This window comes from Xenopus laevis, chromosome 2L, assembly GCF_017654675.1.
Source record: "Xenopus laevis strain J_2021 chromosome 2L, Xenopus_laevis_v10.1, whole genome shotgun sequence".
Taxonomy (NCBI): domain Eukaryota; kingdom Metazoa; phylum Chordata; class Amphibia; order Anura; family Pipidae; genus Xenopus; species Xenopus laevis.
In genome coordinates, this window is record NC_054373.1 from 112284827 (window position 1) to 112311468 (window position 26642).

Sequence of the window (26642 nt, forward strand, 5' to 3'; positions counted from 1 at the left end):
AAATCACCTAACGCTAGCGCAAATTAGCCAGCGTGATGTCATTTCGTTACTTTGCCGATTTACTAATGGGTGCTGGTGTAAATTCGCTAGCGAAGTGGACCTACTCTAGCACTACATCGCACCCTTATGCATGGCGAAGTTGCGCTATGGGGAAGGGACGTAACTACGCTAATTCACTAACTTGCGTATTTTACAGAACGTTACCTCTTGCGCCAGACTTGCCTTCGCCACCTCAGACCAGACGAAGTGCAATAGAGTAGATAGGGATTGCTTCAAAAAAAGCTGAAATTTTTTCTAAGTCCCAAAAAACGCTGGCGTCTTTTCCTTTTTTAAGGGTGATAGGCTGAAAAAGATCGTAAATTTTTTTGGGGGTACCCTCCTTCCCCCCTACATTTCCTAACATATGGCACCTAAACTATACAGTGGGCACATGTATAGGGCAATATAACAACTCTATTTTATTTTATGAAGCTTTCCCAGGCTTGTATAGTGTAATGTATTTGTTGCTACATATACGTCCATTGTACTTTAACTTGGCGCCATATGCAAATCAGGTATTGCTAGCGTAACTTCGCTTTCCTTGACGAATTAACGCTAGCGCAATTTCGCTACCGTTCGCCTCCCTGAGCGCAACTTCAGATTTTAGTGAATTAGCGGCGCCCTGAAGAAACTTCGCCTGGCGAAGTGTGGCGAAGACTGCGCTAGCGCAACTCCGCAGGTTAGTGAATTTGCCCCATTGACTTTGATGCATTTGTACAAAATAATTGTGTGCATAAAAATTGTCGCACATCATTATTGGACACCCATTGACAATAACGCATTTGGACAAAGGAGTTGTGAGTATAAAATTTTTTGCCCGTTTCTGAGTTTTGCAGATTGCATATTGTTCGGTGAATCAAAACAGGACAGATTCAGTCATCATAAGTAATTAAAGATTTTTATTGCAAGGCAGCTCTGAAACCAGTGTAACTGGCATCACAAAAGTAATAATCAACCATGTAGCAGCAGCTTCTGTGATATGTGAACATCATTTTCTGCTTGTTTATACAGTATATGATAACCCCTAGGCTTAGCTCCTCCACAGCTTCTCAGACTACATTGAGCATGTGTGTGTTAATGACACTTCAAAATCAAACATGGTGATCTCCTGTCCACAACTTAAAAAAGCCTGAATCATTACTGTTATACAACCTTTAGGCTGCTGCAGTACAGTATATACTGTAAAACGTGGTATTTCTAGCCATATTAATTTTTAGGGGTTACTTCTCCTGTAAGATTTTTACATCCCATATAAATATATCCCTTTTAAGCAGAACTGACTATTTATCCCAACTATTACTTTAGCAGCTAAACTATGTGGCAAAAAATATTTAGATGCCCTTGATAATTAGTGGAGTGTGGCTACGTAAGCCACGCCTATTGCCACATTTTTATGAATGCAACATTAGTGCAAAAACAGTTATCTGGCAGCTTACATGTTTCTACACATGAACAAACACCTCAAGTAGTGATGGGCGACAATTAATAGATGCCCATTGACTTTAATGTGCTTTGGAATCAAAGCTGGCATCAGAATTACCGTTGGCATCAAAATTCCTGTTTTGTGAAAATTCGCCCATCACTAACCTCAGGCATACCTTATCATGCAAAATGACAATCATCTACTGGAGCAGTATAAATATTAGGCTCCAGCTCGATATTTCTTCACTAGTCACTATTACAGCAGGAAAAGGAAGTCCAATTTCATATTAATAAACTAAGGGGCCGATTCACTAACTTCGAGTGAAGGATTCGAAGTAAAAAAACTTTGAGTTTCGAAGTTTTTTTTGGGCTACTTCGACCATCGAATGGGCTACTTTGACCTTCGACTACGACTACGAATCGAAGGATTCGAACTAAAAATCGTTCGACTATTCGACCATTCGATAGTCGAAGTACTGTCTCTTTAAAAAAAACTTCGACCCCCTAGTTCGGCATCTAAAAGCTACCAAAATCAATGTTAGCCTATGGGGAAGGTCCCCATAGGCTTGGCTAACTTTTTTTGATCGAAGGATATTCCTGCGATCGTTGGATTTAAATCCTTCGAATCGTTCGATTCGAAGGATTTAATCGTTCGATTCGAAGGATTTAATCGTTCGATTCGAAGGATTTAATCGTTCGATCGAAGGAATAATCCTTCGATCGTCCGATCGTACTATCTGCGCTAAATCCTTTGACTTCGATATTCGAAGTCGAAGGATTTTAGTTCCTAGTCGAATATCGAGGGTTAATTAACCCTCGATATTCGACCCATAGTGAATCGGCCCCTAAGGGGAACTAAGTGGGCAATTTTTTAAAAGTCGAGTTTTAGATTTTTTAAATATTTGAGAAATAAACATGGCAAAAAATGTGAATGTAAATAGAATCAAGAATATTCTTTGAAATACTCGTATCACTTTCTTTTCTTAAGCTAGCGTTCATGGAAAAAAGTCACACAAGGTTTGTTGTAGGGGTTTTTTTTGGCACTCGTGTTTTTTTCCCCTCAACCTCAAAATTTTGTAAATAGACCTCAACATTTCAGAATGCAATATTCTAAATGAAATATCAAGAAAATCCAACCAGTATATAACTATGGTTTGTGTGTTTAGCATCGGCATAAATGGGGATCATTTAGCAGCAGTACTCTCTTGCTACTTATAAACAATCTATCTCATAGGATAGTATTTTTATCAACAGCACATAAGAGTTTATTTATCATAAAGGGTACAAAGTACAATTTTATACCCCTTAGTGTTATAAGGTCTGGACCATTAATAAAAGAGACCCCTAGCCTGTAGTATACAAGTATATAAACCTCACAATGCTTCTTAATTAAAAACCCAACTGCTGATGCGGTTTTGCCCAGTAAGGATCCAACAAAAAGGTGGCAACTACATACATTTAAATCTCAATATTTTCAAACAGGGGCACTACTAGTCTAAATTCAACCCCCCACACTTACTTCTCTTGAGCTCACATGGGGGCAAACACAGTGACATTGCTATTAAAGAGAGTTTATTTGCCCTCTTCTACACAAAAATTCACAGTTAAAGAAATTCTGCTCATAGTTGCCAAGGGAGTCTCTTTGCCACCCCTTTTAAAGTTGCACCTGAATCAAACTTTTTGCTTTGCCTCATGGCAAAAGTACCCCTGCCTATAAAAATCAAGTAATAGTGTGCGAGCAATGTAGATTCTACATGTAGCATGATAAGATCAAATGGAAATAGAACAATTACATTCTTTAAGGACACTAAAGTTCCTTCACCTATCATATCTTCTAACACTCTACTTTATAGTTATGAAAAATGTATGGCTTGGCTCTGCTGAAATCTCAGCAGCTCTGCTCCTACTGATACAAGAAAAAACTAATGTGAGTCTAATATTTCAGCACAGACCTGCATTAATTTACCTATTTTAAGGAGAATAGTGTAGAGTATTTTTATGTAGAGGTCAATAAATACTGTATGCAGTCACGGTATTGTTATTTTTATTTGTAAAAACAGAAGAATAACACGAACAACCTGCAATTAGGAAAGGTGGTAAAAAAAAATACTAAAATGTAATAAAATTCAATGCAAGATATTGCAAAGGTCCTACTTAGGGTATCAATTCTGCTTATTGGTTCATAAAAGCATCAGTATATGTGTAGATTAATTTAATTAAAGCAAGGGACACATTTTGAAACTTTTCTGACTACCTGAAAAATGAAGAAAGCGAAGAAGCACGCACTCCTTGGGCCAGTCGGTATGATAAAAAAAAATGGTCCCACATTGAAGAAAGTGAAAATGTTTTAAAGAATTGGCATGTTTATCACAGCCTCTTGGCTTTTTCATACAGTACATGCCAGTTTATCAGAAATGATTTGCCTGCCTTAAGCAGTTGGATCTAATTGTTCTCTATGGGGTGATAGAATTCAGTGACAGCATTGAGCCTTACAGATACAGTGCCAAAAAAGAATGAGAAGTATTCATTTGCTAATATTTTTCTGTCGGGGATTTACAGAATCAATAAAATGCAGTGATTTGCAAATCAAAACTTTTGGTACTGCTTTAAAAAAAAAGTCAGTCCCTACACCATTTCCATCCTCTGTATTAGACCCTGACTTTGTTTAGACTCTTTGTACTTTTGCTATATACAGTAAATAAGTAAATACAACACACTTTTCTTACATAAATAGAAATGCATAGTAATATTCTGTGTTCTGTATTTGTACCTAGTAAATACATTTCACTAAATAAAATATAATAATCACTCTTTCATCCAAAATGATTGATGCCATTCTCCAGAAACAGTTATACTAAATCTTATGTTTATGTACTTTCCATTCTGTCTGCATACAATTGCATTTTGACATTTGTAGATGGAAAAGAGAAAAAATGTCACTGGAAACCATTACAAACTGTAACAACATGGCAATTGTCATTTCTCCCAATCCATAAAATAAAAGTGAGAAAACAAACTTGATGTTACTCAGATTTGTAAGACTCGATTACTACATAGGAAAAAAATATTTTTAGGCTGTGTAAAAAAAACCACTATTTTTTGGATCCTGTTCCCTATGAACAGGATCATAGCACAACCAATCAATAATGGGGAAAATATATTACTATATTTATTTATTAAGAATTAAATGGCTCTGATATTTATTTAATGGCCCTGTTAACTGACTAGCACATATTCTACATTTATGGGTAGACAGCACTGTTCTGTACTGGTGCCCTGGACTGAAAATCTTTAGCCATCTAGTGTTGGACTAAACACAATAGATATTTGGCCCATGTTAACTGTGTCCAATTTTGTATAAAAAAAGCTAACCAAAACAATTCAGATCATTAGCATACTATCTGAAGTCTGTGACTTTTTCAAATCCAAAATTCAGATTTGCCCTCAGCACTGAAACTATAACTGGTCCCAGAATAAGATTGCTTTCCTTGCTTGAAACCAACAACAAAATATATTTTATTTATGTTAAACTTTTTTTTTTCTTTCCAGGTGGAGGCCAAACTGTCTCAGTGTTAACTCAGACATTGGTAACAGGAAGCACTGTCCCATCAGCAGATATGCCATCATCACTTCTCTTGGAAGTGCCCACCTTGGCTGAATTCAACAAGACTTGCGCTGAGCTAACTGATTGGCTTGCACTGTTAGACCGCGTCTTAAAGTCGCAGATAGTGACAGTGGGTGACGTGGAGGAAATCAATGAGATGATCATCAAACAAAAGGTGGATGGCATGTCAATTCAGTCATTTCTCAGAGGCAATATAACAGAAGGAGAGCATGTGATGATAAATGTTTATTCTATACCAGTGATTTAGGACCACACTCAGACAAAGGGGCCGATTCACTAACTTCGAGTGAAGGATTCAAAGTAAAAAAACTTTGAATTTCGAAGTGTTTTTTGGGCTACTTTGACCATTGAATGGGCTGCTTCGACCTTCGACTTCGACTACGACTTCGAATCGAAGGATTCGAACTAAAAATCGTTCGACTATTCGACTATTCGATAGTCGAAGTACTGTCTCTTTAAGAAAAAACTTCGACCATCTAAAACCTACCGAACTCAATGTTAGCCTATGGGGAAGGTCCCCATAGGCTTGCCTAAGTTTTATTGGTCGAAGGATAATCCATCGATCGTTGGATTAAAATCCTTCGAAACATTCGATCGAAGGATTATTCCTTCGATCGAACTATTGGCGCTAAAATCGTTCGACTTCGATATTCGAAGTCGAAGGATTTTAATTCCCAGTCGAATATCGAGGGTTAATTAACCCTCGATATTCGACCCTTGGTGAATCGGCCCCAAAGTGTTTGTATTAAACTGGCATCAGGTCAATAGTTTCAAAGTTTGGAAACATATTATTGGGTCTAACAGACACAAGGGGTTATGATTTCACTGCCTGGGACCTCATACTTGAACTGCAAAAGTCACTACTCGATCCCAGATTGTAAGGTTTGACAACACAGTTAGTTTGTAGAAGATCTCTTATTTTTGTCTAGCTTTTCTGTACCTCAAAAATACATATTTTGTGGGTACAGAAAAGCTACTTTCTGCATTGTACAGTAAGCATATTGCAGTATATTTAATAGGAACATTGTTTATTGCAATGGTAAAATGTCACTTTGTAGAGGTGTTGTTGTCCTAGATAAGAGGTCCCCAACTTTTTTTTTATCCATGAGCCACATTCAAATATAAAAAGAGTTTGGGATCAACACAAGCATACAAAAAGTTCCTGTGGCTGCCAAATATGGGCTGTGATTAGCTATTTGGTAGCGCCTATGTGGCCTTGCAGCCTACAGGAGACTCTGTTTGGAAGTATACCTGGGTTTTATGCAACTAAAACTTGCCTACAAGCCAGGATTCAAAATAAGCACCTGCTTTGAGGCCACTGGAAGCAACATCCAAGGGGTTGGCAAGCAACATTTTAAGCCAAAGGCTGGGGACCACTGTCCTAAAGTTTATATTATCTTTATTTTGAAATGTCTTTTGACCCCTGATATGATTTTTGAACCTAGTTCAAATCCCTGTGGCAACACCTTGTGCACAAGTCACTTTATTTATCAAAAAGTGAAGTTAGAGATCAACATACCACAGTCTAGAGTAAAATCCCACACATTCTCCATTCATTTCTATGGGTTTTTATATACATTTTTTATCAGTATTTATCAATGGGTGAAAGTGAAGTGCATCCTTTGATAAATACGCCTTTCAAAATCCCATAGAAATTAATGGAATGTGGCGGAATTTCACTCTAGAGGACTATGGCGATCTCTAACTTCACTTTTTAATAAATATGCCCCATAAAGTCCCTTCTCATTTTCTGATGTGTCAGAATATTTATGAAGACTGCAATGATTACTGTAAAACTTTTGGAGTGCTTTCAATTTGAAAAAAAAAAAACACTACACAAGTAAATCTCATTTCTGTGCTGGGCCAAAGAACAGTCAAAAACTTTCCTTATTTAGATTTATGAGTATGCAATAGTTGTCATATGGGGGAAGTAATTGTCCCACTTCATAATAGCTAGGTCCCTAAATCTCACCCATGGTAAGCTATCAAAAGTTTTTACCTCTGGTTTAAAATAAACTGTCACAGATTGGAAAGTAATAACTGATAACTGATGTTAAATAACAGTACCATACCATACAGTAACATATAACCAGTTAAAATTGAAATGTTTAGTATTCTCAATAACAATACACACATGGGGCAGATTCACTAACTTCGAGTGAAGGATTCGAAGGTAAAGTTTTTTTGGGCTACTTCGACCATCGAATGGGCTACTTCGACCTTCGACTACGACTACGACTTCGAATCGAAGTAAAAATCGTTCGACTATTCGACCATTCGATAGTCGAAGTACTGTCTCTTTAAAAAAAACTTCGACCCCCTAGTTCGCCATCTAAAAGCTACCGAAGTCAATGTTAGCCTATGAGGAAGGTCCCCATAGGCTTGGCTAACTTTTTTTGATTGAAGGATATTCCTTCGATCTTTGGATTAAAATCCTTCGAAATCGTTAGATTCAAAGGATTTTATCGTTCGATCGAAGGAATTATCCTTCGATCGTTCGATCGAACTATCTGCGCTAAAAATTTTAATTCCTAGTCGAATATCGAGGGTTAATTAACCCTCGATATTCGACCCTTAGTGAATCGGCCCCACATGTGTTGTCAAAAAATAAATAAAGCTAAAACACTTGTCCCATAGCACCACTTAACTTACAGTACAGGAAAGGTCATACTTTTGCCTTTAAAGTTTTTTTGTACATATCCGATCTCCTAAATACCACAATCCTACTATAGACTCACTGCAGTCCATGGAAGTGAAATTCCGCCACTATTTATACACTCTATGGGATTATTATGGACATAGTTATCAAAGGGTGTAGTCTCAGTTTTCATTCTTTTTATAGAGAACAGAGAATGGCAAAATTCCCTTTGACTGACTGTTGTGAGCTCTAGTTTCACTCACTGATATTCCCATTGATGTTCAAAATGCCTAATTACAGAAGCTTAATTTATATCACCATGTAATTTGTGTCCTTGCCACCCAAGGCAAAACAGGGTTCTACAAAACCTCCAAAACCAAAAATATTAGTAACAAGTTAATGCCATAACAACTAAAAATATTCTGTTATACATGTCAGCAAACAGCTGGCATTGTATGTATAATTACTTTAATACAGTATATTGCTTAAGATGCTCTGTTGTGAATCATAGAACAAAATAAAAAAAAAACTGATTTCCTTTTTCATTCAACCTTTAAACTGAATTAAATGAAGGCAGACAGTGTATTAGCCATGGGATTAGTGATAGATTGCTACATCACAAGAAAAAAGGCTTGGCATAAAGACAGAAGCTGTATAAAGTGATACCCACTAGAAGGCTAGAAAGAGATAAATCAGCACAGTCCATTAGGTTGAGGTCACCGGGGAGAGCTATGACAAATAAACGGTGAATGAAAGAATGTCCTTTGCATGGGTTTTGGAAGGAGAGACCTTCCAGAGGTAACCTTTGATTCTAATTTACTAAATAGATGGCAAGATATTTACTGTGCCTGAAGTACTGTAGGATCCTCTAGAAAGCCTGCACATATACTCATATTACATTACCAGTGAAGGTTTTCTCTTTGGCCAGAAAAACTGACTTCATGTGGAAAAATGTCCTGATATAACAGTGATTAACCATCATGCATGCCATGTTAAAGGGACAGAATTAAATAAAAACAGTAACATGATAATTCTGTGGACTTTTGAGCTTAGATCCTTTCACAGCCAAATGTTGCTTAACCATGCAATACTTAAATATAGAACAAAATGTAAATAATTCTTTAAAACTGTGGTTATTCTCTTTTATTACATGTTTATCCCTACCACTCAGCATCATCTGCCCCTTAATTATATTTAGACAACTTTAGACTAGTGATGCAAACAATAATGATCCCTTTGGGTCATATTAGCCTCTGTATTGAAACCCTGAATGGAAATATCTGTGTTTCATTCATAGAAGTTCCCAAATGTGCTTTGGTTAAAATACGATTTTTACCATTCTGTTCTAATAAGTACAATAAAATCCCATGAATAGCAACATTATTCAGTCTTGCCTTTTGGCTTGACAGTGTATAGCAACTAAAGTCACTTTTAAAAGAAAACTGTGTTCTCATGAATGTTAGCCCTTTTAAAACTGGCATAGGTCACAAGTGCAATGACCTGAAATAATATAAGGGGGTTATTTATCAAGGTCAGAGTATTTCTAAGTTAGAAATCCGAGCAACTCCGATTGCCCAAATGGACCTTTTTTATGTTCATGGTTTCTGCGCTAAAAAACCCCGAAATCTATGGAAAAATAGTCGTTTTCGGAATTTTTGTGCAGAAACCACATGCTACATTTTGCTGGTGCCAGAGAGTAAATTTACTGTTGTAGAAAATCTATAATACAGTATATAATATACACCGATGGGTTTTGGGACAAATGTTAAATATGAAATAAATGTTAATAGTATTATCTGTATTCCTATATAAAGCTATTAATTCTGAAATTCCGCCACTCTCCATTTATTTCTATGGGATTTTTAAAAGAGTATTTATCAATGGTTGAAAGTGAAAATTCACCTTTTGATAAATATGTCTTTCAAAATACAATAGAAATGAATGGAGAGTGGTAGAATTTCATTTTAGCGATCTCTAACTTTACTTTTTGATAAATATACCCCTCTGTCTGTTATTGTAAACAACACTTTTATTTACTCTAGTAATATGGGTTTGGCTGTCTTGGGAGTCAAACTTGTTTCCGCACTCACATTCTCATTTAAAAAGCAATTGTGTCCAGGGTCTGGTTGTGTTCTGCATCTTGTGGTGAATAGAAAATTTGGTTTGAGAGGGTAAGCACAGAGTTAGCAAGTGCGTGAATTAATAGAAAGTGGGTGAGTTTTTCTATGTTAAACTCTAATTTCATATTTGATATAAATCTGGCTCTTAAGGTTGACATATTGGGGCCCATTTACTTAGCTCGAGTGAAGGAATAGAATAAAAAAAACTTTGAATGTTCTTTTTGGCTACTTCGACCATCGAATTGGCTACTTCGACTACGGCTTCAACTTCGAATCGACTGATTCTAACTAAAAATCGTTCGACTATTCGACCATTCTAAAGTTGAAGTACTGTCTCTTTAAAAAAAACTTTGGCCCCCTACTTCGCCACCTAAAACCTACCGAGATCTGTGGAGATCTCTAACTTCACTCTTTGATAAATCTACCCCCAACTGTTAGCAAACTAGCTTACTATTCTTGAGAACCAGATTACTCTGGCAAAGAGTTAGGTAAAGTAAGAATTATTTAAAAAAAAAAAACCTTCTACAAGAGCCGAGACTTGGTCACAGCCCAAGACTTTGCTGGTGACCCAAATCTCTGGAATTCTGGTACAAACACTACATTGTGGGCAAAATACATTGTACGTAATGTGCAATACTGAGTGATCTGCCAGTTTTTGAACCAGCTGATCACAGTTCTATCTAAACTACTAGTTCATTAACTACAAAACCAAATTTGTTAGAATTCCCATCCACTTAATGATACACTGCTGTGAGGATATGTAGAAAGTGTGAGATGAGGACAGGTTTGAGAAGCTGACATCTAGACCACAGAAACCCTCCGGGTGCTTTGCTGAAAGTCCATGATCTACTGCGTCAAATTCATATAATGAGCCTTTCCTAAATGTAATTTGTGTCAGGTTAATTGGATCTCAAGGACTAAACACAGGACACTGTATCCTAAAGTTTCGAAAGAGTTAGATGGTTTTCTGCCTGGAACACTAGCAAAGCAGATCTTAAAAAGCTTTATTATGTAACATAACATTGGCTCAGTAATTAGAATTGTGTATTTAGAACAAATACCCCTAAACAGCATAACAATTAAGCAGCCTAGAGTAAAAGTAATGATTCAACTTTGATTGCTTTGGATAACATTAACCACTTCTGATATAAAAGAATTCACTGGCATTAGTTGATATGTTTAAACAACTCAGTTCTGCTTTATATAGTTTATATTTAATGCAGCTGAAAAATATCTCACATCCAGGATCAGAGGCTAGGGTGAAAATGCTAGCAATTTGGAATATAGGATAACATCGGCACACAGTGCCAGCTTTTTGATGCCAAATCACATTTACGGGTTATTTATTAAAGTCCAAGGGGCCGATTCACTAACTTCGAGTGAAGGATTCAAAGTAAAAAAACTTTGAATTTCGAAGTGTTTTTTGGTCTACTTCGACCATCGAATGGACTACTACGACCTTCGACTACGAATCGAACTATTCGAACTAAAAATCGTTCGACTATTCCACCATTCGATAGTCAAAGTACTGTCTCTTTAAGAAAAAACTTCGACCCCCTAGTTCGCCATCTAAAAGCTACCGAACTCAATGTTAGCCTATGGGGAAGGTCCCCAAAGGCTTTCCTAAGTTTTTTTGATCGAAGGATATTCCTTCGATCGTTGGATTAAAATCCTTCGAATCGAACGATTCAAAGGATTTTATCGTTCGATCGAGGAATAATCCTTCGATCCTTCGATCGCACTATTTGCGCTAAAATCCTTCGACTTCGATATTCGAAGTCGATGGATTTTAATTCCCAGTCGAATATCGATGGTGAATTAACCCTCGATATTCGACCCTTTGTGAATGGGCCCCCAAATGTTAAAATCTTGAAAAAGTTTTTAGAGAAAAGAAAACTTGAATTTTTCCAGATGTATTATACTCTGATGCTGCAAAAAGCCCAAATCTGAAAATCTGCCATCTCAGACCTGTCGAGGTCCTGTATAAGCCAATGGGAGAGGCAGCAATCTCAATTCGAAATTTTCATGGTCTGCGCTGGTTTTAGCCCGAAAATCCGACTTCTAGTAATTAAGGAAAGAAGCCTGAAATTTTTGATCTGGTTAATTTGAGGGTTTTTTTTAATAAATAAGATAAAATTAGGCATGGGAGTTTGGTTGTGTTTTTTGTTTTTTAAAAATGACATAAATTCAGATTTTAGTAAATAAACCAATAAAAGTCTCAGTTCATTGTGTGCTCAATGCCAAGCTGGTTTCTATACTGTGCTTTAGCACATCTTTTTTGGACTTCCTCACCATCCTTTGGCCTTTCCCTGAAAGTTGGACATGAACCCTCATTGCCTGCACTGAGATGTTACTTCTTATACAGATTTTGGTGCCTACTCTGACCTCTCCGCTTTTCTGTAGAAGTTAAATGGAAAGCTAGTGGTCCTCCCTGTATTGAACTGAATTGTTACACAACAGTAATAGCAAGCAACATAGTGATACAAATGGTATTTTATAATGAAGTGGTAATAATTATGATAATGTTGCAACAGTTTATTCTAATGAATTCATCTTGGGCCATAGGGTATTGAATGTAGGTTTTGGTATGAATTTATTTAGCTCCAGTTCTGCAGGAACATTTAATAGAAAATTTTATTTTTGTGAAATGGATAAATAATTTGAAATAAACTTGGTATATTAATTCTGTATTACATGTTTACTAGTAAAATTGATGTTTTCCTTTACATAGTAACATAGTTACATACATACTCTCAGCACTGCATGCTTTCTGTAGCTTGACAGCTTAACCACATCTAATTAACCAAGAAAATTATTTTTCTAAGTCTCAAAATAGGTCACATAATATCCTGCTTCTTGATTCTGAAACTAGAACAACAGGGCATCCATTGGAAATTACAATGAAATCTCCTTGTTGCTAGACAACACTCTTCCACCAGTTGCTATAGTTTCTCCCAAAATGAGTTCACACAGTGTAGAAAATGACTGCAAAATCCAGCAAACTTTATGTAACCTTTATATGACCAGAGCTAGGAATCACCCAGCAGATAAGGAGAAGCCTAGTAGTGAACTGCAGAAAGCATGTAATTTGTGCATAAAAAGTTGAGAGGATATGATATGGGAATGATCGGGAAATTAATGACAGTTTGCTCGAGAAATGAACGCACTGTTAAAATATTGTGTAAGTGGAAATAACAGGGTTTGTATTTTTTTTTCGTGTTTTGCCTGAATGTGTCGAACAAAGGAAAGCAAGATGATAATACAACAAGATTAGGGGGTGTGCAGCATAACAGTACTGTTGACTGTTAAGGACACTTCAATTAGCGGGGAGGATAAAGATGCTGAAGAACTGTTATTTCTTCTTTTTTTTTAATTTGTATCTTATCATTTACTTTTATTTGTCCTTGGAGGAAATAAAATCAATAGGCAGTGTGTAAGTAGAAATAGAGTTGTGAAATAGGAGATCACAATCAGTGGCACCTAAGTGCTTAAGAAGACAGAGGTTTAACAAGGAAGGTACTTTAAGCTGAGAATAGTCAGGAGCCCATAACGGAACCTTCCTGCTAGCCCCACAGGGGCAATTCATTTGTAAAAATGGAATATCCCATGTTTAGTCTTTAGATCAAATGGCAAAAAAATTAAAAGCCAATACCTTCATCAAATGTGGGGTTTTCACAAATTTATTGTAGTGCTCCAGACACGTGAGTGATGTTCAGACGTTTCGGGACAAATAACTGCCTTTCCTCAAGTGACTCTAACTTTAGATCAAATGTACATTTTTGTGAACATACACATTGATGAGACTCCATATGTATCTGTTCTTTCTGTCTTTATTAGTCCATATATCATAATGTTAACCTTCGTCTTTACTGGTTCATTTAGTCTTCAATATGTAATGCCTACATATATATTCCATGTATACCAATATAAATATTGGTCTTTTGTGACCCATTTGGTCTACAGTATGCAATATCTAATCTATTGGTGCATGTATAATAAATGTAAATCTTGTTCTTTTTGCCCCATTTGGTCTACAATTTACACTGTTGATGGCCTGCTCCTTCAGATGTTGTACTAAACAGACATGTCTGCCCATGTTTTCCCAGTTTTAGGCAAATAAATAAACTAGCTGATAAGTAAAGTGCTTGATTACACATTCAACACCGCAGTTAATGAATATTATGTGTGAATAAACAAGTTCATAGCTTCTCAGTACTCCCTGGGAGAATGATTACCTTCAAACCACCTGGACGTGATAAATGAGCACAATGTGTCTGTGAAATTAAACAGGAAGCCAATTCTTAGTGACTGTCTCTCTTGTTCACTCAAATGTTGATTTGCTATTCAGAAATGCAACATTTTATAATAGGATTTCATTTCTGTGAGTAAAGCTTTTCTAAAACAGTGCACAAACAGCAGATTGTCATTGTCATCTGAGCCGTAATATAATTATTTTTTATTGGTTTGGAAGGTGATTTCAGTATAATGGGTTGTACCATTTGATTTTCTTTTTCAATATACGGTCATTCTCTTACTGTTATATGTTTCCATCACGGCTATTTTCTTTAGCACAGTACATCTGCTACCAAAAAATTTATGTTTTTAGTAGAGAATTATTAAATCAAAGAGTGAGAAATGTTGTTTCAGATCGCATAAACCACAAATGACAACAGAAGTGCGCAAATTATTAAAAATCAGTTGCAATTCACCACATTTTTCCAAAACACCATTTTTTTCTAGAATTGCGTTATAATTGAACTTTCTGAAAGCCAGGCTCCTTTGTGTCTCTGTGCATTGTACCTTGCTCCACGTTAACTTTATTAGGCACAATGGATCCAGTGGTGCTGGGCACAAGAGAACATAAAGTAGATGCAAATATTTTACATGTATTGAGTATTAATGGTGTTTATTAAAGGTACTTGTATCCAAACATGTTTGTGCAGTCCCATAAGTGAAGCAGGCTTTTAACAATAGAATTACATGCTAATGCTGTTTTTAATGCTGCAAGTGACACAATCCCCTCTCTGAAAATGATACCTGCATCTGGCACCTGATTTACAAAAAAAAGAACACTTATACAGTTGCATTTGTTTTGAAGAATTGGGTGCAATTGAGGTTTGAGCACCATATATGTAGATATGCTATGCTTGGGTGTCTGCATGCTCTCAGCTTTGCTTCACATTCTGTGCTTGTAAGTCTATCATAAAGAAATATTAGTGATCTACAAGATGTCTTTTAAATGATGTGAAGCACTGCTGTGTTTCTGTCTGCTCCAGATCTGACCTTTACCTTGCTGTGAGGCTATCTCATTTGTGCCTCAGCTTTTGGCCTTGCACTTAGATCTGCAGAGGCTATGTCTGTCATGTTAAAAGTCTTAAATAAAAATAAGTAAAGCGGTATTTGCATTGGTAATGCACAAATAAACTGCTTTCTTCAAGGACCACATTTTTCTATTTGTTATGTGATCAATTAGTAATTTATAAAATGTATCTGTTTTACATTAGGCAATGATCATAGCCGAGTAGAGATGTCGCGAACTGTTCGCCGGCGAACTTGTTCGCGCGAACATCGGGTGTTCGCGCTCGCCGGAAGTTCGCGAACGTCGCGCGACGTTCGCCATTTTGGGTTCGCCATTGTTGGCGCTTTTTTTTGCCCTCTCACCCCAGACCAGCAGGTACATGGCAGCCAATCAGGAAGCTCTCCCCTGGACCACTCCCCTTCCCTATAAAAACCGAAGCCCTGCAGCGTTTTTTCACTCTGCCTGTGTGTGCTGAAGAGATAGTGTAGGGAGAGAGCTGCTGCCTGTTAGTGATTTCAGGGACAGTTGAAAGTTTGCTGGCTAGTAATCGTTTTGATACTGCTCTGTTATTGGAGGGACAGAAGTCTGCAGGGGTTTGAGGGACATTTAAGCTTAGGTAGCTTTGCTGGCTAGTAATCTACCTTCTACTGCAGTGCTCTGTATGTAGCTGCAGTGGGCAGCTGTCCTGCTTCTGATCTCATCTGCTGACTGCTGCAATAACAGTAGTCCTTGTAAGGACTGCTTTTATTTATTTTTTTGTTGTTTTACTACTACTACTACTACTACTATAAGAGCCCAGTGCTATTAGTCTAGCAGTGTTGGGGAGTGGGACTGGTGTGCTAATCTGCTGCTCCTAGTAGTTCAGCAGCACCAACTTTAATTTTTTTTTTTTAATATTCATTTTTTTTTATTTTACTTTTTTTTATTTTACTACCGCTGTAGTAGTGTATAAGTTGACCTTTTAGGCATTATTTGCCCTGTAGGCATTATTTGCACACTGTTTTCTTCAACCCGCCATCTAGCTGTGTGACCTTGTTCACATTCTGTCTAAATATCCATAATATTACCGTCTCCAGAAAAAACACCGGAGTGACTTTTTTCAAGCAGCCATAATATATTTTACGTAATCCGTATCCACCGCTGTAGTAGTGTATACGTTGACCTTGTAGGCATTATTTGCACACTGTTTTCTTCAACCCGCCATCTAGCTGTGTGACCTTGTTCACATTCTGTCTAAATATCCATAATATTACCGTCTCCAGAAAAAACACCGGAGTGACTTTTTTCAAGCAGCCATAATATATTTTACGTAATCCGTATCCACCGCTGTAGTAGTGTATACGTTGACCTTGTAGGCATTGTTTGCCCAGTTTTTTTGGCCGCAGCCACTGAAGCACAGAGGCCAGAAAAAATATGCCATATAAATGCTGAAAATAGTAATTTTTTGCCATACGTTGACTCAACGTATATGGCAAAAAATGACTATTTTCAGCATTTATATGGCATATTTTTTCTGGCAACTGTGCTTCAGTGGCTGCGACCAAAAAAATGCATATTTTCTGCATTTATATGGCATAATTTTTCTGGCCTCTGTGCTTCAGTGGCTGCAACCAAAAAAATTTATATTTTCAGCATTTATATGGCATAATTTTTCTGGCAACTGTGCTTCAGTGGCTGCGACCAAAAAAATGCATATTTTCTGCATTTATATGGCATAATTTTTCTGGCCTCTGTGCTTCAGTGGCTGCAACCAAAAAAATTTATATTTTCAGCATTTATATGGCATAATTTTTCTGGCAACTGTGCTTCAGTGGCTGCGTCCAAAAAAACTGGGCAAACAATGTCTACAAGGTCAACGTATGGCGAAAAATTACTATTTTCAGCATTTATATGGCATATTTTTTCTGGCAACTGTGCTTCAGTGGCTGCGTCCAAAAAAACTGGGCAAACAATGCCTACAAGGTCAACGTATGGCAGTTGTTTAAAGAGAACAGTAGATTACTAGCCAGCAAAGCTACCTAAGCTAAAATGTCCCTCAAATCCCTGCAGACTTCTGTCCCTCCAATACAGAGCAGTATCAAGCAGATTACTAGCCAGCAAGCTTACTATCATCTGTCCCTGAAATCACTAACAGCTCTCCCCCTACACTATCTCTTCCAAGCACACACAGGCAGATTTTTCAGATACATTTTTGCCCTTGATCCCCCTCTGGCATGCCACTGTCCAGGTCGTTGCACCCTTTAAACAACTTTAAAATCATTTTTCTGGCCAGAAATGTCTTTTCTAGATGTTAAAGTTCGCCTTCCCATTGAAGTCTATGGGGTTCGCGAACCGTTCGCGAACCGCTCGCATTTTTGCGCAAGTTCGCGAATATGTTCGCGAACTTTTTTTCCGACGTTCGCTACATCCCTATAGCCGAGTGCTTGTTCTGATTTCACCTATTATTTGTATCTAATATCCTAGTAAAATGCGAGTAGTTCATGGGTACCGCATACAGAAATCTCAATGTCATTCCATGTTTGCCACAAGGTCTTCGGCTTGCATAGCGCGGTGATTAGCATGAGTGCATTATGAATCAAAAAATAGCTGTGGTGAGTCACTGTTGATATTCAAAGACAGCATGCGTTTAATGTTAAAGATGCAGAAGGTGCAGTATATCAAAACACAACAAATGGGTTTCTGTGACCTACACTCAATTAGTATTAGTCTACTATCTAAAATACAAAATCAAGGATTTTGCCAGGACAGAAAATTATATGTCTAAACAAAAGATTATGCAATAAAGACAAATTATAGGTGCTCCAGAATAACAATGTAAAGGGCTCACCAAGTTGATCATGTGATTCAGGGAGCGACAAACCGAAACACAGAAAAAGAACAGGGCTATCCAGCACTCAGAGGAATCCACAGGGCCAAAAGTATAAGTTAAAAAAATAAGTCTTTATTCATCATAGTTAAAAGTACATCTCCATAGGCCCTACGTGTTTCATACCCACAAGGTACTTAATTATGGGCTCAAACAAAAGATGAACCTCATATTTATTTTCCTATTAGATAAGCATGCCTTTAGCCATATAATGGAAACAACATATTAGAATATAATAAACAGGGATACTATCAAACTTCAGTCATGTAAAGAGGTTGTTCAGCTTTAAATTAACTTTTAGTATGATGCAGAGAGTGATATTCTGAGACAATTTGCAATTGGTTTTCATTTTGTGGTTTTTGAGTTATTTAGCTTCTTATTCAGCAGTTTTTCACTTTGCAATTTCGGCAATCTGGTTGTCCATATTACCCAAGCAACGATACATTGATTTGAATAAGAGACTGGAATATGAATAGGAGCGGCCTGAATAGAAACATAGTAATAAAAAGTAATAAAATAGTAATAAAAACATAATACATTTGTAGCCTTACAGAGAATTTGTTTTTTAGATGGGGCCAGTGACCCCCCATTTAAGAGCTGGAAAGAGTCAGAAGAAGGCAAATAATTAAAAAACTATAAAAATAAATAATTAAAACCAAATAATGAAGACCAATTAAAAAGTTTCTTAGAATTTGCCATACTAAAAGTTAACTTTAAGGTGAACCACCCCTTTAAAGCCTTGGCACATGGTCTAGCAAAACATAGTACTTATTCCTAGCCGGTCACATGACCTTGGTAACTACACATCATGCTAGCACTATGACAGCCCATACATTAGTGACCTGAGGTTTGTTAATTTTTAATGATACTTTGTAAATTTGGTATTTGTAAAGCAGACATCTTGCATTTGGCATAATAGGAAAGGACTACCAAGCAGTGCCAGATCAAGCTGGCCAGGTGCCCTAGGCAATCCAGCTAAATTCTTTATGTTGCCCCTCCTTGTGTGCAGGGGCGTAACTATAGAGGAAGCAGACCCTGCGGTTGCAGGGGGGCCCAGGAGTGTAGGGGGCCCAGTGAGACCCTAATTAATTAGCAATTTTAATATATCTTGGTAAAATAGGCCATCTTATAAATATTTTGGGGCCCTAAATTGAATTTGCTATGGGGCCCAGTAACAACTAGTTACGCCACTGCTTGTGTGTACACACGGGCGTGCATGGAAAAGCATATGCACGTGCCAAGGATACAAGAAGAGCTGGTGGAGGTGGGAGAGACAATGGTCCAACTAAGGGAAGGCACAAGAGGTAGTGCCCCTCCACCCTTGCATCCTAGGCATGTGCCTCTTCTGCCTATCCCTAATTCTGGCCCTTCCACCAAGTCAACTATAGCAATCATTATTGCTTTCCATTCACTCTAATGACCCAGTGGTGAAGCCATCCATTGTGAACTTAATGCAGGTTGTTGTTTAGTTTTTATAGCTACTTTACATAGAAAATAAAATCTAGCCTGATCTAGCACAATTCTGAATAAATAATACTTTCCTTAATAAAATAAAATAATATAAAGTTGTTTTGGTTACATTCTGTGAAATCTACCACAAGTGGTGGCAAAAAAAAGTTAGCAATCATTTTAAGGGGTATGCTCCAAATTAGTTTCCATTTCAGAAGGCAAATGTGAACTAAGTGTAAGTAATTGAAAAGTTTCTTCCCACTGTTTGCAAACACCGTTTCAAGAAAACAGTAGGCAACATATCCAGTTTTTAATTAAAAGCAGATGGAAGATACTGTGCTGCCTTTTTTTTATATGCCCGTTCAATTTTAGCTGCCTATAGTTAAGTGTGATGAAGCAAAACGAAATGTGTACTTGTAATTATCAACCTTGTGGTCTAGGAGAGGATTGTATTCTGCAGCAAGAAGCTGGATGTGCATTTTAATTTATTTAAGTTCTTACCTGCTCAGTGCAAAATGTTCCATTAGCTTTAAGTGAGCATCATTAGCCTGAACTTGAATTTTTCGAATAGATTAAATGAAAGGTTAATATTGATTTGTTTAATTTAAAGTATGGCGCTGCTTCTTATGGAAGGGTCTAAAGTTTTCAGTATATTTTTCCAAGATGCAAAATAAATTTCTGTATTTTCACATACTTCAGTCCATTGTGCGTCCCTGTTAGGGACTGGTACCTTCAAAGTTGCATTGCCATTGGGCCATAGAGCATAATTGTGTGTAATAAGCTGTCAACATTTGCAACATTTACAGCATTCATAGGACTGTGCTGTCACAAGGTAATCCTTGAACACTTATTTCTTCCCAACCCCTTTCTTTTCTCAATTAGCTTGTTTTGTTGACCTCTATTTGTTGCCTTCTGGAAAAATATACTGATATAGGCAGGGCAGCCATCAGGGGGGGACAGGGGGGAGAGTTGTAGGGAGCCCCCGAGAGCTGCTGACTTCGGGAAGGCATGGACATTTAAGGGGCCCTGGCCACCAATTTTCTCATAATGTGGGGGGGGGCCTGGCCACCAATTTTGGCCGCCAATTTTTTTTTCTCATGTGGGGTCCTAGCCACCAATATTTTTTAATGGGGGGCCCTGGCCACAAATGTTTTTTATGGGGGGGCCCTGACCACCAATATCTTTTTATTTTTTATTAACATGTGGGAACCCTAGCCCCCAATATTTTTTTTGTTTTTTTACTGTGTGGTGGGGGGCTTACCTGTGGGGTGGGGAGGGCGGACCTGTAGGTGGGGCTTGCAGTGGGTGCAGCCCAGGGGGCCTAGGAAATTTTGTCGTATGGGGCCCTGCGATTTCTGATGGCGGTCCTGGCTATAGGGATCTATGCATGGGTGACCAGAGGAGTCGCTTGCAATAACCCATATGTAAATGCATCATTAAGAGCCCCTTATGATTCAAGATTCACATTCACATGAGGACCATTTTGCACCTTGCGCAGCACTGGTGGGAACAAGGCATCCCTGTACTTACCACTTTGCAGCTTGGGACTGCTAGTGCTTCCTAAATGGCAAATGTTACAAAGACAAGTAGGGGGTGGCCAGGAGAACTCCTATATGTCTCCCCTCTAACCCCTTGTGAAACCTTTTAAAAATATTTTAGTAGTTTTATATACTGTAACAAAATCTATATGTCTCAAAGAACGCTTGTTCTCCAGAGACAGATCCTCCTAGAGAGGGTTGTCCTTGTCTGTGGTGAAATTTTTTTTAAAGGGGTGGTTCGCCTTAAAGATAACTTTTAGTATGTTATACAATGGCTAATGCTAAGCACCTTTTCAATTGGTCTTCATTATTTATTTTTTTTACAGTTTTTTAATTATTTGCCTTCTTCTTCTGTCTCTTTCCAGCTTTCAAATGGAGGTCACTGACCCCACCTAAAAACAAATGTTGTGTATGGCTACATATTTATTGTTACTGCTCCTTTTTATTGCTGCTCATTTTTCTATTCAGGCCCTCTCCTTAGGGTTGGACTGGGCCAGTGGGACACCGGGAAAAAACCAGACCCAGACCTGCTACCCAATCGGGTGGAACTTAAAGAAAAATGTGTACCTCATGCAGTGCGCCGGATGTTGCGAATCCATGCTTCCCCCGAGGTTTGGAACCCAGTGGGCCCCAGATGTGCCAGTCCGACCCTGCCTCTCCTATTCATATTCCAGTCTCTTATTCAAATAAATGACCCTAGCAACTAGATTGCTGAAATTGAAAACTGGAGAGCTGCTGAATAAAAAGCTAAATAACTCAAAAACTGCAAATAATAAAAAATGAAAACCAATTGCAAATTGTCTCACAATATCACTCTCTACCTCATACTAAAAGTTAACTGAAAGGTGAACAACCCCTTTAACTCTCAAGCTACATATAAAGTAAATCTGTTTTCTAAAGGGAAGCTTTTGTTTGCTGATAAATACATGAATTGCAGAGTAATTGCTGAATGTTGTCTTCCACAACAAAAGAAGACCGTGCCTGGAGCAATCCCATTCCCATCACATAGGCATATTTGTTAAGATGCATTTTACATGAGCCAACTGGACTATTATAGATCACCTACTACAATAAAAATAAGTATTCACTGCATTAAAAAAAAAGTCTGCCTTGCAGTTCTCAGAATGAAGAATGGTATATTTACACAAGCAAGAAACACTGAGTGTAAATTCAATCAAGAATAAAATGCTATTATGTGCAAACATCTCCCTGACTGGTGCAGGGGTAATGGAGCATAGAATATGTGTATCTACGAATAGCTAAGAGTCAGAGGAGATCTGTGCATTTCAGCAATTCTTGTACAGTATAACTCTATCATCTCTGCAAAGATCTAATATTTTCTACCAGATCTCTTTCCTTTTTTTACTGCGTGATTTTAAATTGAGATTCAAGCAACCGAGGCTGCAAAATATGTACTGCAAGAGACCTCAGCTTTGGCTGATTGTGAGTGTAATTGTATAATCTTTCAGGGAGAAACACAGAACAAGGATTTGAATGGCTACAGTATACAAAACCTTTTCCACTCAATTGGCTGACATGACAATGATATGCATACATGATTAGACAAGATGCCAATGGCCTTATAGGGAAACTGAAGCACAGCTGTTCCAGCACAGACATGTACCTCGTGATTTGTAGCATAAATATGTGTATATAACAGAATTATATTATGATTTTTTACACCCAAGAAACACTAGCAAAGCAAGGGTTACATACACAGTATGTCTCTTTTAATCTCAGCCACATATGCTTTTACATGATTAGGAATTAGATGGCAGCTTTTCAGATTTGTGCAGTGTCTCAATTCATATAACTATGTGAGCACCAACATATAAGGGCTCATTTACAACATGAACTGTAAGCCTTACGGGGTAGGGTCCTCCAGCCCTTTGTCTCCTTGACACTGAGCACTTAACCTGTATTGTAATTATCTTTTTTATTTATGTGAATTGTATTTCTAATAATGCATTTATAGTTACTTTTTATTTCAATGACCCCTTGTTTGTTACTACTAATTTATTGTTTTGCTGTACAGTGCTTTGCCCTCAAGGAGCGCTATACAAATAAAAATATACATACATGCCACATGCATGGCAAGGTCCAAAAAGCAAAAAAAAAAAATTTCACATTTTACAGCCTGTCTTATGTTAACATTCACAGACACAGATATCTGCACCCCAGAATGGACCACAAAGTCCTTTGCCTTCCGCCTGAATACCGTATTCATGAGGGCCAGGAATCCCATGTTTGGCCCCTTGGATGTCATCCAGGTGTTCAAACAAGAAGGGCACTGGCAGGCACAATGTACCCCAGAGTCTGTATTCACCTCCCACCAATGCTGGACATTGTAATAGCACTTCCTTGTGACCTACAACACAACAATGGCCTGAACACAAGCCCTAAATGGCACGATTAGAATACACAACTTTAAAAATATGCCAATTATCTCTTTCATTATTTCTTTGTTTGCTGTGCATGGTCTTAATTCCCCTGACAACAGTGAAGTATATTAAATACTTTATGCAGTGTTATAGACATGTATAAGCTTCTATTGTGTGGTATTACTGTATTACATGGCTATCTCTCTCTCTCTCTCCCCTTGAGCCACAGCTTTGTGTGTTTACCCAAAAAAGAAATAATCATATAATAATAAAAAAAATATATTTATATAAATTACTAAGTACAAATATATTTTACTTTGCGAAATACCAACATCAACTACAGGTATGTGATCTGTTATCCAGAAACCCGTTATCCGGAAAGCTCAAAACTATGAGAAAGCCATCCCCGATAGACTCCATTTTATCCAAGTAATACAATTTTTTTAAAAGATTTCCTTTTTCTTTGTAATAATACAACAGTACGTTGTACTTGATCAAAATTGAGATATAAGTAATCCTTACTGCAGGCAAAACCAGCCTATTGGGTTTTTTAATGTTTAAATGATTTTCTAGTAGACTTAAGGTATGAAGATCCAAATTACGGAAATATCTGTTATCTGGGAAACTACAGGTCCCGGGCATTGTGGATAACAGGTCGCATAAATGTACTAGCAACCATTCTAATTCAAATTTACTATTCGACCCTTAATAAATCTGCACCTTACTATGTATATTGCTCTATAACATGCCACAGTTATCTCCATTTTCTTAACTTGTCCTGCTCTTACAATTCTAACAATTTTCTCTCTAAGTCAGTATCCATTTCAAAAGATGCATTACTTTCACTAATCTTTGTATCCAAAAACTGTAATTATTTCAAACAATGCATTAGTAGTGTTTCCATCTTACCATGCTCTATACATAGCACATTTTAGTGTAGTACACTTTCAAAAACTACCTTAAAGCATACACACTATTTAAACATCTAATTTCTGGAACACAAACTGAAGCTTTTTAGAACTATTTAGATCTGCCACTCTTGTTAAGTGGGTTTGGTTTTACATTGAATAGCAACACCTGCATATAACTGAATGAAATATAATGAGCTCAATTTTACTTGTCTTCCTTTAGTTAAAGATAAGCAATTTACAGGATGTAAACGTTAATAATGATCAAAAGGTTTAACAGAACTCTTTCGATTTGTGTAACAGCTATGCTACCCAGTGATTGAGATACTTTTTGAATTTACTATCACATTGTGCAGTACAGGTATGGGACCTATTATCCAGAATGGGGGTTTTCGGATAAGGGGTCTTTCTGAAATTTGGGTCTTCCTACCTTTAGATCTAATTAAAAAAAAAACCTTTAAACATTACTTAAATCCAATAAGATAGTGGAAGATAATTGAAATCAGCTTTGTTATCAATTCTTATGCATTTATATTTTGTCCTAATTTTAAAAACTATTTTACAATCAGAATACTGTATGATAATTTCCTAATAATAAAATGATGTTGACCAGAAGCTACATTAGGAAAACCAAATCAAAATGTATAGTGAGCTCAAAGGATATCTTGCCTATGATTCTGCATTAAATAGTGAAATAACTGTGAGCTGGTGCCTGGGAATACTGGCCAATACATGCTCTATGTAGTTACCTTTCTTAGGGATATTAGAGACGTGGGAAATGTGATAAAACATGAAAAAAGCATGCGCAACTTGAATCATTATTTAGCATTGTGCAAATTTAATAAAGCTTTTGCGAATATTCCTAGAAATAACTTCAGACGACTCCACCATATCTGATATGACTACTTTGCTACAGCTTTAGTTAAATGCGAAATTATATTGGACAGATCCCTTGCTGCAACCCCAAGGAATTTCTAATTGCCCTACCCTATCACTGTACCCAGCTTTGATTAAATTACAATAACCCCCAAGGAACCACTTACCCCTTAGAAAGGTCTTATCAGAAGGTATTCATTGTCAATGGCAAAACAACAATTAGCTATCGCATAGGTTTACACTATAAAATGCTTCTCTTAGGGACCTGCCACTCTTAGCTGTAACAACCTTATCCTCTCCTACAAAAGGCCACACTTTTGACAACTAAGAAAAAAGAATAGAGGGGTTTGCAGCACTGCTATTTTATCTCACTTTTTTCAAAATGGCTGCCCTCCTTACTCTGCTAACAAAGATATCCACGCATTCCACCTTCCACTCTGCCTCATAATGAGCCTTCTCTCTCCTACCCCATAACAAGCCACTGTGTACCTGTACCACTGTGTCTTCTGCCCTGTCATGATGCGCTGTGTACCTGTCCTTTCCTCAAGCTGTTGCCATATATTAGAAAGCATGGACATGTAATAGAAGCCATTGTATACTGTAACACTGAGATTTGCTTTCACTGTCACCAGGGACTCTTGTCCAAATCATGCCAGAGGGTGAAGTACAATTCATTACTCCAGTTATCAGGTATATACTGATCCAGAGTCTATCCCAGCTTATGCATGGCATTGTAAATGGTGATGCCAAGCTTGAATGTAATAGCTCTCCCATAAAAAAGCCCATGCCCCAGTGTTTATATTTCTTGTGCTGATGGATTCACTTTGGAACGCAACAGTAAGTAATTTAAAACTGGTAACCAAATACCTTTGGCTCTATAAAGTGTTGCGATACATTTGGCCAATGTGGAGTTCTACAAAATAACATGTGTTTTATCTTTAAAGCAAGTGTTTATGAGCATTAACTGTATGTATTTTCTTGTTTGCCATTCTGTTAATAGACAACATTGCAAGATTTAGAAAAGCGACGCCCCCATTTGGAAGAACGTATTACTGCAGCACAAAATCTGAAAAACAAGACAAGCAATCCAGAGGCTAGAGCAGTGATTACGAATCACAGTAAGTATCTTTTGACTTATACTTGTGTCTTTGCTGCTAAAGAGCAGTGAAAGGGAATCCTGGGTCATTTTCATGACCTATTTGAAAGCATCTGTCCAGGCTCAATAGGAGCACAAGACACCCTTGCACCATGGTGAGTGCCTACATAAGTAGTTATTGCACAAGGACCTGCACTTCCCTATAGCTATATTAATAAGGGGTGGACTGAGGGAGGCACATAGGTGTGCCCTGTCACCCCCCCCCCCAGACTTCATCATCATTCAGATATGCAATTTAAGAAGCACCAATGGGTGCTTGGTGCAATGAATCCCTGTCTTTACTGCTTTCATTGCAAGGTGCAGGCTGCACAAAAATCCCTCTTGC

General features: G+C 37.5%; 1 protein-coding gene across 6 annotated transcripts in view; it reads left to right on the forward strand.

Moving 5' to 3' along the window:
• The window catches only part of dmd.1.L (dystrophin, gene 1 L homeolog), a 1148817-nt gene that overhangs the window by 734405 nt on the left and 387770 nt on the right, over positions 1-26642 (forward strand). For all 6 annotated transcript variants that reach the window (XM_018244936.2, XM_018244933.2, XM_041580924.1 and 3 more), the window contains 2 exons: positions 5011-5240; positions 26162-26279. In XM_018244936.2, the coding sequence (XP_018100425.1) occupies positions 5011-5240; positions 26162-26279 (348 nt within the window). The remainder of the gene's footprint in view (positions 1-5010; positions 5241-26161; positions 26280-26642) is intronic.